This window comes from Pezoporus occidentalis, unplaced genomic scaffold, assembly GCF_034315485.1.
Source record: "Pezoporus occidentalis ecotype Australia unplaced genomic scaffold, CSIRO_AGI_Poc_V1 ctg98, whole genome shotgun sequence".
Classification (NCBI taxonomy): domain Eukaryota; kingdom Metazoa; phylum Chordata; class Aves; order Psittaciformes; family Psittacidae; genus Pezoporus; species Pezoporus occidentalis.
The window spans coordinates 3,619,339-3,632,987 of record NW_026916347.1 but is presented as its reverse complement, the minus strand read 5'-3'; the positions used below and the strand labels follow the sequence as shown (position 1 = coordinate 3,632,987).

General features: G+C 41.6%; 1 protein-coding gene across 4 annotated transcripts in view; it reads right to left on the bottom strand.

Annotated features, from left to right (window-relative positions):
* PCGF5 (polycomb group ring finger 5) overlaps positions 1-12,901 on the bottom strand; it is a 39,037-nt gene extending 26,136 nt beyond the window's left edge. Inside the window, exons 1-2 of one of the 4 annotated variants that reach the window (XM_062606711.1) lie at positions 12,854-12,901; positions 12,149-12,458 (exon numbers count right to left, since the gene is read on the bottom strand). In XM_062606711.1, coding sequence (XP_062462695.1) covers positions 12,149-12,260 — 112 coding nt within the window. In that variant the 5' untranslated portion in view covers positions 12,261-12,458; positions 12,854-12,901. The other 3 variants (XM_062606710.1, XM_062606709.1, XM_062606712.1) reach the window with 3 other exon arrangements.
* Between the last annotated feature and the right edge of the window lie 748 nt (positions 12,902-13,649).

Sequence of the window (13,649 nt, the reverse complement as noted above, 5' to 3'; positions counted from 1 at the left end):
TCACTGTAAGATAAAGGTTCACGGAAATTGTACACAGGTTCAAAGCAGCTATGTTTCCCTTTTGACATAGCGCCTTCAAAAGCTCTGACAGAACTTACAGGGAACATTTAATAATTGAATCTTGCAATGAAAAATCAGGATCATAACCATGGCAGGTATAAACAAACCCAAAACAACAACAGTGTGAATTTAAAATCCGATAAACTGAAATTAAACCAAACAAGGTGCTACACTTCTGTTGTTTCTAAATGATTAACTGCAGACTGATGACTTTAATGCCATTAATAAGAAAATAGAAGCCAAGCCGAGGACAACAAATATGCCTGCTATTATTACTGCATTACAACATTCTGCATGGAGATAAACTCCATCCTCTGTTTATTATTACTTCACCTAAACTGAGAACTGCAAATTCATCAGTAAATGGACTGAAAAAATAAATGGACTGCTGCAATTACAATATGCTTTCTGCTGAAACACTGCAATTTCTTTCATCAATTACCTAATGAACTAAGAGTACCTCTAAACATGCTGGTAAATCCTAATTATATGAAAATCTTTACGGAATCTTGACATTCCTTTAACAAGTGTCACCTAACAAGCAAAGCCTGCATTTATCTTTTCTCAGAAGCGTTAGTGCAACTCAGCTGACACTGATAATACACATACATTAAACCTCTGTGCAGATTTTTTTTCCAACTCCTTTAAAACATAAACTTAAGGATGTTAACTTCATAGGTTTGGCTGAAATTACATGAACTTTTCCCTTTAAGTTAGACAGACAGATTTCAGAGCTCTCTGGCTGGCTCTTGGCACCTTCCCCAACCTAAATGGCTCTAGTAGAGCTAGATGCAGGGCAGATTTCCGATGATCTGGTAAAACAAGCTCAGGAAGCTCCTGAGTCCTGCCAAACAATCCCAGTAAGCGGGCGCATTGCAGTCCTCTGCACATAGGGCCCTCTAGAACAGCCAAGGATGCTGATGCTGTGAGAGTGCCATTTAACCCTCATTTTTTTCTTGACCTAAAGTTGTGAGGTATTTAGCACTGTCACACAAACGCAAGAATCTGTAATTACAGAACTCATATCACAGATCTTTTATAATTTGTTAAAATACTAGACTTAATTGATTCTTGCACATGCATTCCCTAACACTTCCACAGGGTAAGAAGCAAATGTGATGTTCCGTATCTACATGGTTTCTTCCTTTTTCCATATACTTTCTATAACTAATACTAAAACTGAACATTTTGCTACTACACTTACAGAACATAAAGAACTTCATCACCCATAGAGAAGCCTTCGTGCCAGGCCAAAGAAGCACTTCGGAACATGCTTAAATTAAAGCACAAGTCCAAATAACTTAAAAAAAAAAAAAAGTAGTAAAGATTTCTATAATCTCTCCTCACTAATATGATCATGAATTTCCTCTATAACTGAAAATAACTTAAGTTATCCTTGAAATTGAAAATACATGAAGATTCTCAGATCACAGTTTTCCTGAAGATGTAGCATTTGCACATGTTTAACCCAGGGGCAAACATCACAAGGTGGAATTATTCAGCTGATCAGTAGCTCCTCAGCCATCCCAGCTCCCATAAGTATTTGAACTATCTTTCCTTCTTTCACCTACTTGAAATACAAAGAAGCACAGGGAGCAACTGAAGGCATAGTTCAGTTCTGTGAGTAATCAAACACTAGCCACACACATGCAGTGATAAAGCCTACCATATCCTGGGCTGCATCAAAAGGAGCATGATCAGCAGGTCGAACAAAGGAGAAGGAGGTGATCCTGCCCCTCTACTCTGCTCTCATGAGACCTCACTTGGAGTATTGTGTACAGTTCTGGTGTCCTCAACATAAAAAGGACATGGAACTGTTGGAACAAGTCCAGACGAGGGCCACGAGGATGATCAGGGGACTGGAGCACCTCCCATATGAAGACAGGCTGAGAAAGTTGGGGCTGTTCAGCCTGGAGAAGAGAAGGCTGCCTGGAGACCTCATAGCAGCCTTCCAGTATCTGAAGGGGGCCTATAGGGATGCTGGGGAGAGACTCTTCATTAGGGACTGTAGTGATAGGACAAGAGGTAATGGGTTAAAACTTAAACAGGGGGAGTTTAGATTGGATATAAGGAAGTTCTTTACTGTGAGGGTGGTGAGGCACTGGAATGGGCTGCTCAAGGAACTTGTGAATGCTCCATCCGTGGCGGTGTTCAAGGCCAGGCTGGACGGAGCCTTGGGTGACATGGTTTAGGGTGAGGTGTCCCTGCCCATGGCAGGGGGGTTGGAACTTGAATGACCTTAAGGTCCTTTCCAACCCTAACTATTCTATGATTCTATGAAAAAGCCCTCTCACCTGTATCTAGATGGGTGCATGCTTGGCTAGGAAGTCTCACAAGTGTGTCTCAGAGTCATAGATGAAGAAGCAGCATCACTTCCCCAAAGTTACACTTTTTGAACAGGCATTTTTATAAGACATAATGCTATGTAAAAACATGTACTAAGGAACAAATAGAAACTCTACAGGTGTCCAGACCTGAGTTACTTGCAAAGAGTCACCAACACCGTTCAAGTGCTCAGACAGAATTTGATTAAGTGGTCAAACAACATATTGTAATATTCTCCAAAAGTGCCCTTGCTTATTTTCAAACTCTAATTATGGTACCTTTACTTTTTTGATACTACCAGTAGTCCTGAAGATTGTCCAAAAGAAAACAAAAAAAACAAGCCTCCATCTAAATCAAGAGCATGCCACATCACTGAATTCGACAAAACCCAACAGGCAGTAAGACCAATTAATATGAAATTCAGATACAGTGCTCATCAGAAAGCTATGATGAAGTGAACTTTTCTTTTCAAAATAGGCCATCACAGTATCATGTCATTAATTTATCTTGCTTTTCTTGAGAAGTGAAAAGTGAGCCAAAGTGAGTAAAAGGTCCTACTCTAAACACGACAGAGAGATCAAAATAGCAGACAATGTGACCAAACCCAGGCTCTTTAAATATTGCTATGAATGGGAGTAGTTAACATTGTTGAAAATGGGAGTAGTTAACATCGTTAAAAACTGTACCTTTCCCATTCATTAACAGAGATGTCTTCTTTCTACTTATTAAAAGAAAAAACAAAAAACAAAGACAAAACAACAACCCCAGGACATTTTTAAGGCATGATTCTTCTACAGTATTGAAGTAGAGAAAATTAAAGCAATTAAATGTAAAGATACTAGATCTGTGTGAAGTAAACCAAAGGACTAAATAGGATTAATTTATTCAATCAGATACAGCAAAAGTCTGAGAGTCCTAGAATAAGCACTTCCTGGATGACTTCAGTGAGAATGTAAATAACTATATTCTGCTCAAGCTTCTCAAGGAATCTGTAAAATATGCTATTGACACTTGAGCTCTTCAACTGTAGCATTTGATATCTCATAATCCTGGTATCTATATTGTGCTGAAGGGGGAGATGATACACTACTTCTGTCAGGAGAAAGAGTGCAGATTAGTGATGGGTGATTACAACACTGATGAGAACCACAAGGTTAAGAATCATCTGCTATCTCAGAAATACCATTAGTTGGAGAATCTCAGTTTAAAGACCATAAGGGAAAAGGTCTGGGAAGCTAGTATGATGATGAAATTGTGAAGTCTAATACAGTTGTGAATAATGGCCACATGGAAATTCATCTGAAAGTCACTGACGTTAGTAACAAAAGGATTTGGTATACTCTACACCTTTTCTGACTTGACTTCATAGAAACTGTGCTTAGGGATAACTCTTTTTCAATGGAGAGCTGCAAGGGAGATAAAGTTCCTCTTCTGCTAACTCCTATAATAAAGGAAGGAGTTGGTCTTTAATTTTTTTTTCTGTTGTTGTAAACATCTTGTCTGGTATAAACAGCGGCATCTTTATTAGGTCAGTCTTTCTAATCTGACACCAATTTTAATAGAATTATAAAAAGAAAAGAAATGGAAAAATGGCATAAATGCAATTGGCATTGGTCAATATTAATTTGGGAACTGATAGGCCTAACTACTGATCTTAGTTGGGAAATTTTTAGCAATGGAGACTCTGAGATGATTCACACAAAATTTTTTCAAAAGGATTACCAGAGAGGTTCCTTTCTGTAAGCAATCAATACTAGCCTCCTTCCAAAAGGACCTCCCTGTGTTTTAAGGAAGCTATGCCTAAAATTCTTTGAAGAGAATTTAATTCCCTTTACTTGCTCTTGGGATCTCTGTTCCATACACATAAGAGAAGTTCTCGTAGACTGTGACAATGAGATGACACTGATCTGACTGCTTTGAAAAGGACTGAGCTGAATGGTAAGGTATTTTAAATTTGGCTTTGCTAGGCTTTTTGTTTTTCAAAGTAAAGACAAATAGGATCTACCTGAACTATGGCTTTAATTTACTGTATGAAATTTGTTACTATTCAGAAGAACTCTGTGCCACAGGACAGATAACTGACATACTTATTTGAAGTCAGAGGACTGACTCCCCAAAACCTCCCAAATACTAAATGCTGCCAAACATAAAGCCTGCTAAAATCCACGGTAATGTTACTTGAAGAAATATTTCTAACTAATATTTCTAACATTTCTAATTAATATTTCTAATATAAACCAATCTATGGAAATAAACTGAATTCTTCAGTCTGAATACATTTACATGATCTCCTTATAACTTTTCTTGAGAGAAGATGGCACCCTTGGAAGCCATGCATGGTTCAAGAAAGTGACTAATAATTAATGAAAAGCTTAATCTCTAGTTAAGAGAGGTCTTTAAGTAGAACATATACAGACAAAACATTGTAACGAAGCTAGGATCCTCAGCCAGTCCTACATGGATATATTCCCTACCCAGCAAATTTACAGATAGGTAACAAGTCTTCGTGCAGCCAGCTCAAAAGATGAGATCATCTTATATAGTGAAAAAAAAACCTAAAACTGTTAAATCAGTACTGCAGCAATCTAAAACAACTTTTGCTTTTTCTCATGTAAAGCTATGGTGCTATGAGGATTTGCCTGTCAAAACTAAATGTGATTTACCGATAGCAATGTGAAAGTAAAAAATATACATAAATTCTAGCACTCAAGAATAATGAACTGATACATAATACTCCTAGTAGGAGTATGATCATCAATCAGTATTTTCAGATATGATAGGTATAATCATCCTCTGTCATTCTCAATATAAAACACTGAACATTTTTCAAAGCCTTACGACTGAAGTTTCAGAGAATGGGATGAGGTCCAAGTATTGGGTGAAAAGGGTAGGGAAAAAGGGAGTCTTTAAATACAATTTAACTACAGATACATTTAATTCACCATCTAAGGGGGAAAAAGCCCCCAACAACAACAACAAAACAATCCAAACCCCAAACAAACAACAAAATAAACCAAACAAAACCCAAACAAACAAACAGAAACGCTAACAAAAACTCTTTAACACTTCTGGTGCAGGTTAACAAAATGACATGGTTTCACTTACTTTACAGTAGGTCATATTGTGGTAGCAAATAGACAAAAGAACCAAAATGTGCACACTTTGCAGAATTTTGAGGTATGTGCTACACATGCCAGTGAAATAAGGACCTGGATTTCATGGTTGTACTATGACACTTTAGATGAGTCACAATAAAAGTTAAACTCACATAAAAGGTCCTTTACTACAGCTGATAAGAGTACTTGCATGACATGCTAACTGGCTGGCAACCATAGCATAGTTCACAATACTGCTTTTGCCAGTACATAGATACCTGGCTCACACAATCTTTTAGACCTTTTTAATCAGCTGTGCTGTTATCTTGTGCAAACAAAAAAAATACCTATCTTATGTCTACCTGCACACATATTGTTCAACGAGAAAAACTTCATATTATATTCCATTCATAAAAATTAGTATTGGATTTTTAAAACGAAATATTTTACATGAGAAAGTTTAATTAGTTAACTGTGGCACAAATTCTTTGTTAGAATTCATCCTTTGAGTTCTTTCAAGGATCCCGTCTCTCAAAGTCACTCTTTAATCCAGTGAGCAAAGGAGGGGCACAGGATACGCACAGGTACTGGAACATCAAATTCGTCTCAGTGATGGCACACGTATTTGCTATGTTTAATGAAGTATTTAATTAGCTACTTTAAACCTGCTTAAAAGCACTTTATTTTAGGGAAAGAGTCTGCATCAAAACAGGACAGAAAACTTTTAATATACTTAACCACCCTTTTCAGAAAATATACATGTGAGACTACTCACTCCTCTGTTAATTACAATTACCAGAGAAAGTCAGACTGGATTCCCTTCTGTTAAAAAGGAGAGATAATTTCACTACATGGTGGTCAAAAAACACTTTCTGAGTTGAAATCTTCGATTTCAGAATGAGACATATCTGCTAACCTTTAAGATCGGTGACATGCCATTGACTGAAGCTCCTGAAGGCGGAGGAGTATGAAAGCAGATCAGTTTGCCTGTCTGAGGGTGGGAAGTTTTGCTGCAGTATAGTTCTTTTGAGAACTTTTGGTGAGAGCATAAGTTTTTTTAGCAAAAAACTGAAAAAATTCTATGCTTGTTTGATTATTGGTTTGATATTGAAGATTACAGCTCTGGTCATTTTCCTGCATGGAATGACATTTCTCAAAGTTCCTAGACTGCATCATTTGATGATTTCTTAAGCAAATACTAGAGAAACTAACTAGGAGTAATGCAACACTTGATCTGCTGTTCATAAACAGGGAAAAACTGGTGATGAATACAGCTGCAGACGGCAGCTTGCCTTTCAGTGACAGGAAGTTCCGACAAAACATGGGTCTGGTAATGAATGAGGGGAAAAACTTAGGAATAGATTATATACGAAGGTGGATGTATTCATACTATAAGCCAGGTAGGATTCACTAAGCTGAAAGTTTATCATGATAATTATGGTGATCATGGGAGGTGTCTGATGACTGGAAAAGGGTAGTGTGTTATGCACACCTTTAAGAAAGATGGGAAGGATGACCAGGTAACTATAGCTAAACAGTCTCCCCTAGCTCCCTGAAAAGATGACCGATCACATGATGTCCCTTGGAATCAATTTCCAATCACAAGAGACAAAAATGTAATCAGGAATAGGCAAGATCAATTTACCAAAAGCAAACCATGGTTGAGGCTAGTAGGTAAACTAACCACAACCTATACCACTTGAACAGCAGTCACAGGAGTGACAGAGCCCAGCTTTCCTTGGTAGTGGCAAATAGTACCACAAGGAGCAATGGTGACAAGTTGTTTGGTAGGACATTCAGAACTTCTCCACTGTGTAAATAGTGTAGCACTGGAAATGGCTGCTGAGAGAGGCTGCAAGGTCTCCACACTTAGAAACTGACAACTCAGCTAAACAGAGCCATGGCTTTACCTGGCACAGTGTTGTGTAGTTTTGGCAACTAACCTGACTCATGCATGAAGCTGGCCTAGACAACCTCCAGATGTCCCTTCCAACCAACACTTCTAAGACTGTGTAAACAGTCTGATATTTTTTAGGACACTAAAGAACATTCCTGAGGAAAGTTTATTTTCCAAGTAAGCCACACTGCACTAAACAATGGAGTGACTCAGGAGACAGGATGGGACATACCCTTTAGCTCACATCTAGCCTGCTTTAACCAGTAGTTCTTGAACATCCTTGACAGCTGTTTAACAGACTAGGAAGAAAGGTCTTGGGTGGGCCTTAAGACAAAGCCATTCTGTTGCAAATAGCAAACAAGAAACAAATTGCTGAATTTGCAGAATAATTAATTATTTTGCTGTAATACAAGCATTTCCTTCCCAACAGAGACAGGAAAATTTGTAATGGTGATTCCCAGGTTGTGCTTATTCTCCCCAGTAAATAAATGGTGGACTTGTCTGTCCAACATTTCCAAAAAACCCAACAGAAACATCTCTTATTAAAAAGAAACATATTCCTCAGAGCAGAACTTTGCTACTTAACATTTTTCAGCAAAACAGATTATGGGAATTAATACTGGTTTAGTTACTACTGATCATATTAGTTCCTGTACAACTGCTGGAGAACATCTAGGTCAATACTTCAAGGCTTTTCTTCTCATCAAGAGAAATACGTTGTACTCATAATATCGAATGAATTCATGCTGCTTCTTAAACTGTTAATATCTGCAGATTTTGATCATCTGTGCAACACTGTTTTGAATTACCGCAATTAGCAGTACAAGACAAATACTAAAGGACTGTTAAAATCATTGCACTTTGTGGTAACTATTTGGATATGATTGAAGGACCATACCTGTACATAAAAAAAAACCCAACCAACCAACCAAAAAAAACCTCCAACCAACCAAAAAAGCTTAAATATTTTCTACAAGCCAAAGTGTAAAGTAATTTATCAGAGTATCTTCCTCAATACTGCCACATACAGATCACCTTTTACTCTACAAACGTAAGACTTCCATATCACCACTTTTAAGTTTTTCATTTTCCTTTCCATCTTTGTAAGCTTTGTATTTTGGCAACTTAACTTTGCTTTAAAGAAACTTCACCTCCTTTCCTGCAGGTCTACTTAATGACCAAAACGTGGCATCTTTTCTGTGAGGAGACCTGTGCAACTATATGGCAGCTCTGTAAAATTCATGTGTGCCAATCTGGGGAGTAGGCAGTAGCAGAGCTGTTTCAGTGAAGAGCTCACGATCTACAAGTGAACAAAAGAAACAGATGCTGCTGACAAAAAAAAAAAAAAAAGCTCCTCCTGACACTGTTTTATAATGGCAGCAAAAGTAAATACACACATAAATTATCTAAACAGAAAGATACCATAACAAAACCTACTTTTTACTAAGCCTGAGCTAATTTCTAATGCAACTGTTTTCCTCTCACCCCAACCTTTTAAAAGTTACTACTGTTCATTAACTATAACCATAAAAAAAAAAAATAGCAAGTGCTGGAATTTTTCCATTTTCTTTAAAGGGAAAGATAATTCAATAATAGGTAATATACCTCTCTCCTTCCTGTTTTATTTCAAGTTCTTATAAAGACACTTTGCTTAACTTCTCCCCTCCAGAACTTAAATTCTTTTACCAAGTAACTCAAAAAAAAGAAGAATAATACCATGAAACACATAGTAATACTTAGCTATATTATTTCTGATATGGGTCAGGATGCTGTTGGCCTTCTTGGCCACCTGGGCACACTGCTGGCTCATGTTCAGCTGGCTGACAACCAGCACCTGGCAGGACCTGGCACTGAGCCCACACAGAATTAGCCTCAGACCATTGATCCAGCCCCTCCAGATCCCTCTGTAGAACTTTCTTACCTTCCAGCAGAACAACACTCTTGGCTCAACTTGGTGTCATGTGCTAACTTTCTGAGGGTGCACTTGATGCCCTCATCCAGATCACTGATAAAGATACTAAGCAGAACTGGTCTCAATACAGAGCCCTGGGGAACATCACTTGAGACCGGGAACCAATTGGATGTAGGTCTACCATTCTTTGGACTTGGCCATCCAGTTAGTTTTTTACCCAGTGAAGAGTACACCCATCCAAGCCATGAGCAAACACTTTCTCCAAGAGAATGCTGTGGGAAATGTTGCCAAAGACTTTACTAAAATCTAGGTAGAAAACATGCACAGCCTTTCCCTCATCCACTAAGGAGGTCACCTAGTCCCAGAAGAAGATCAGGTTGGTCGGGCAGGACCTGCCTTTCATAAACCCATGTTGACTGGGCCTGATCACCTGGTTGTCCTATATGTGCCATGTGATGGCACTCAAGATGATCTGCCCCACAACCTTCCCTGGCACCGAGGTCAGACTGGCAGGCCTGCAGCTCTCCAGATCCTCCTTTCAACTGTTCTTGTAGATACGCATCACATTTGCTAACTTCAGTCACCTGGGACCTCCCCAGTTAGCCAAGACTGCTAATAAATGAAAATGGCATGGTAAGCACTTCCACCAGCTCCCTCAGTACCCTTGGGTGGATATGATCCAGCCTCATGGACATGTGTGTGTCTAAAAGGTGTAGCAGGTCACTTACCTTTTCCCCTTGGATTATGGAGGTTTCATTCTGCTCCCCATTCCTGTCTTCCAGCTCAGGGGCTAGCTACCTGGAGAACAACTGGACTTACTGTTAAAGACTGAGGCAAAGAAGGCATTAAGCACCTCAGCCTCTTCCTCATCCTCTGTTGCATGTTTCCCACTGCAGCAAATAAAGAATGGAGATTGTCCTTAGCCCTGCTTTTGTTGCCAAGGTATTTATAGATACATTTTTTTGTCTTTTACAGAAGTAGCCAAATTAAATTCTAGTTGGGTTTGGGGCCTTCTAATTTTCAACCTGAATAACCTCACAACATCCTCATTGTTGTCCTGACTTGCCTGCCCCTTCTTCCAAAGGTCATAAACTCTCCTTTTTTTTCCTGAGTTCTAGCCAAAGCTCTCTGTTCAGCCAGGCCAGTCTTCTTCCCCACCAGTCTGACTTATGGCACATGGGGACAGCCTTCTCCTGTGTCTTTAAGATTTCCTTCTTGAAGAATGTCCAGGAAGTCCTTCCCAAACTCCTTTCCCCTTCAGGTCTGCTTCCCAAAGGACTCTGTCAACCAGGCTCCCAAACAGGCCAAAGTCCACCTGTTGGAAGTCAAAGGTAGCAGTTGTGCTACCTTGCCATTCTAAGAATCAAAAACTCTATCGTGATTGCTATGCCCAAGATGACCTCCAACCATTACATCACCCACAAGTCTTTTTTCTGTTCACAAACAAGAGGTCCAGTGGGTGCCTTCCCTAGTTGGCTCACGCACCAGCTGGTTCAGGAAGTTATCTTCCACACCCTTCAGGAATCTCCTAGACTGTGTACTCTCTGCTGTACTGCATTTCCAACAGACACCTGCAAAGCTGAAGTCCCTCATGAGACCAAGAGACAGCTATTGTGAGACTTCTCCCAACTGCATTATTTCATCTGCCTCTGCATCCAGGTTGGGTGACCTATAACAGGCTCTCACCATGATATCTGCCTTGTTGGACTTCCCCCTGATTCTTACCCCTAAACACTCAACCCTATTGTCACCATCATTAAGCTCTCGACAATCAAAATGCTCCCTAACACACAGGCTTCCCCACCTCTCCTTCCCTATCTTTTCTGAAGAGTTTATAGCCATCCATTGCAGCACCCCAGTTGTGCAAGTCATCCCACCATGTTTTCAGGATGGCACCCATGTCATTTTCCTGCTGCACAATGGCTTCAATTGTTTTAATTTTCTAGTGCTTGACATACTAGGAACAGAACACCATAATGTAAAAATTTAACAGTGAAGACAGTAACAACTGCAAGAACAACACTGCACAGAACCAACAGGAAATGCTAACACAAGGCTTTCAATTGGTATTTATTAAAGGCTTAAAAATGGGAAAGCTACCAGAAAAACATATAGCTCCCCTTATTCTTCTTTTAGAATAATTTAAATTTTATTTGGAAAGATGACAAATTCTCAAGAGGTCCAAGCAAACTATCTTCTATTCAATAATGAATGTTAAAAAAAAATAGTAAAATAATTTAGCTTGCGTAAGACTGTGATAGGGTATTCATATGTTTAATATTTCATACACACCAATGTTTTATAAGTATGAGGAACATAAGACAACCTATTTTTTCCCAAGTCAGTTTCATTCAAAGAGACCTACTCCTTAAATAAACATTTTGCCAACTTTCAAGTATTTCTATGCATTGTGCCATGAACACACTACAGAGATATGTGAGCCAGTACTGACTGAACTGGTGTATCCATCATGCACACTGCCAACAGATACATAGCTCTAGTTTCAAAAGCCTAGTTACATTATCAAAATATCACACCCAACCTAATGATCTTACTTGGGATCAGCCAGGCCACAGCGATACATATTTCCTTCTAGAGCCACCATAATCACCACTAGCTTGGGGGAAAGAAAAGGGGTGTTTTTACTCTGCAAGGCGTTAAGCAGAGTTGACATACCCTCAAGATGACCCAGATGGCAGATTAGCATCTGGAAAGGATGATCTGGAAACCCCATTAGAAAGTACATGGTATTTCATGCAACACTGCAGAAGGAAACAAAAACTGGCATGGAGGGCATATTAAATGCTTCAAGGAATCATCGCTTATGAAGGAGGGAATGTTTTGCAAAGTACTACTTACAGGTATGGAGGCACTCGGTTACTGTAGTTGGCTTGATGAGATAGCCTTTACAGATATAGCAGGTGATATGAGGATTGAAATCTTTCACCAAGTGCTTCCTCTGAGTAGCCATTCGTGGAGTAGGAAATGCTGGCAGAGTGCTCGGGACCAGAGGAGCAAGTCTGAGAGATGATGATGCCCACGGTTCACAAGAGCTGTGGCGCTGCTCTGTGCAACTGGACTTCTCCAGGCATTTGCTCTTAATTCTGGACGTCTCACAGGGCCATGGCTCATATCTCCTGCTCCTGTGCCAGGCGAGTCATCTTCCTACCTGTAACACACATGGAAATACAGAGGTGCGTGAACCCGGCAGCACAGCGACGATGCCCCAGAGGACACGAGTCACCGTGAACTTGGCAGGGGCACGCAGCCCGGCTGTTATTTACATAACAGCAGCGGGGCGCCCGGCAGCCGAACTCCCGGCAGCGCCCTGCCCGCGGCAGGCTCCGGCCGGCGGCGGGACAAGCAGCCTCGCTGACAGGTGCAGGGGCCGCGGGCCAGCTCCGCCGCGCCCCGCCGACCGGCTCCGAGCTCCGCAGGCCTCGGAGGGCCCCGGCGGGGCGGGGCCCTCACCCCCCACACCCCGCCCCAGCGCCGCGAGAGCCCGCCGGCAGCAGAGGGCGGCGGCCGGGCTCTCCCCCGGCTCCTGTCCCCCGCTCCCCGTACCTGCGGCGCCTCCCGTCCCGTCCCCCCCCCAGTACCTGGCGCCCCGCGGCCGCCCAGCGAAAGGGAAAGAGAAACGGCGTGCGCCTCCCGCCCCCTCCGAGCCCTCCCTCCTGCCCTCCCCGCTAGGCTGCCGCGGCCGGTCCCAGGGCGGGACGGGCGCGCAGGCGCTGCTCCCCGGCCGAGCCCTGCTGCGCCACGGCCCGCAGCGCCGCTCCGGGGCGGGAGCCACCGGCAGCCCCTCAGCGGCACCTGGGCGGGCGGAGGCGTTGGGTGCGAGGGGAGAGCAGGCAGAAGCGGGAGCGGAGCTGCTGCCGGTCATAGGTAAAGCGGCGGAGCGGCCGCCCCGCAGCCCGCGCCCGGCCACACATCACCTCTTGAAGACAACTTCAGCTCCTGCCCCTAAAGGGTGAAACTTACACCCATTTCCATCCCTCCAGAGGAAATACCAACCCCCTGGGCTAAGTTAGGCCCAAATCCTGTAAACAGTTACACACGTTACACATGTGCTTCCCTCCAGCCGGGACCGCCTAGCCAGTCATGAAGCACGAGTGAATGCTGCCTCCGTGGTTCAGCGCATCTGCTTCTTGCTCCCCTGTTATCAGAAATGCACCATATTACCAGGAAATTATCCATAAAACTAAAGCTGCCTTAATGATAGTTTTCAATGGCACTATTTCTAGAAAATTTCTTCTACACTCCTTTTAATAATAAAAATATAAGGAGGCATTTTCTGTATTGGCTGCAATACCCTCACATTACCTGTGACTGTGTTAGGTCTGCTTTTCCATTCTGCATT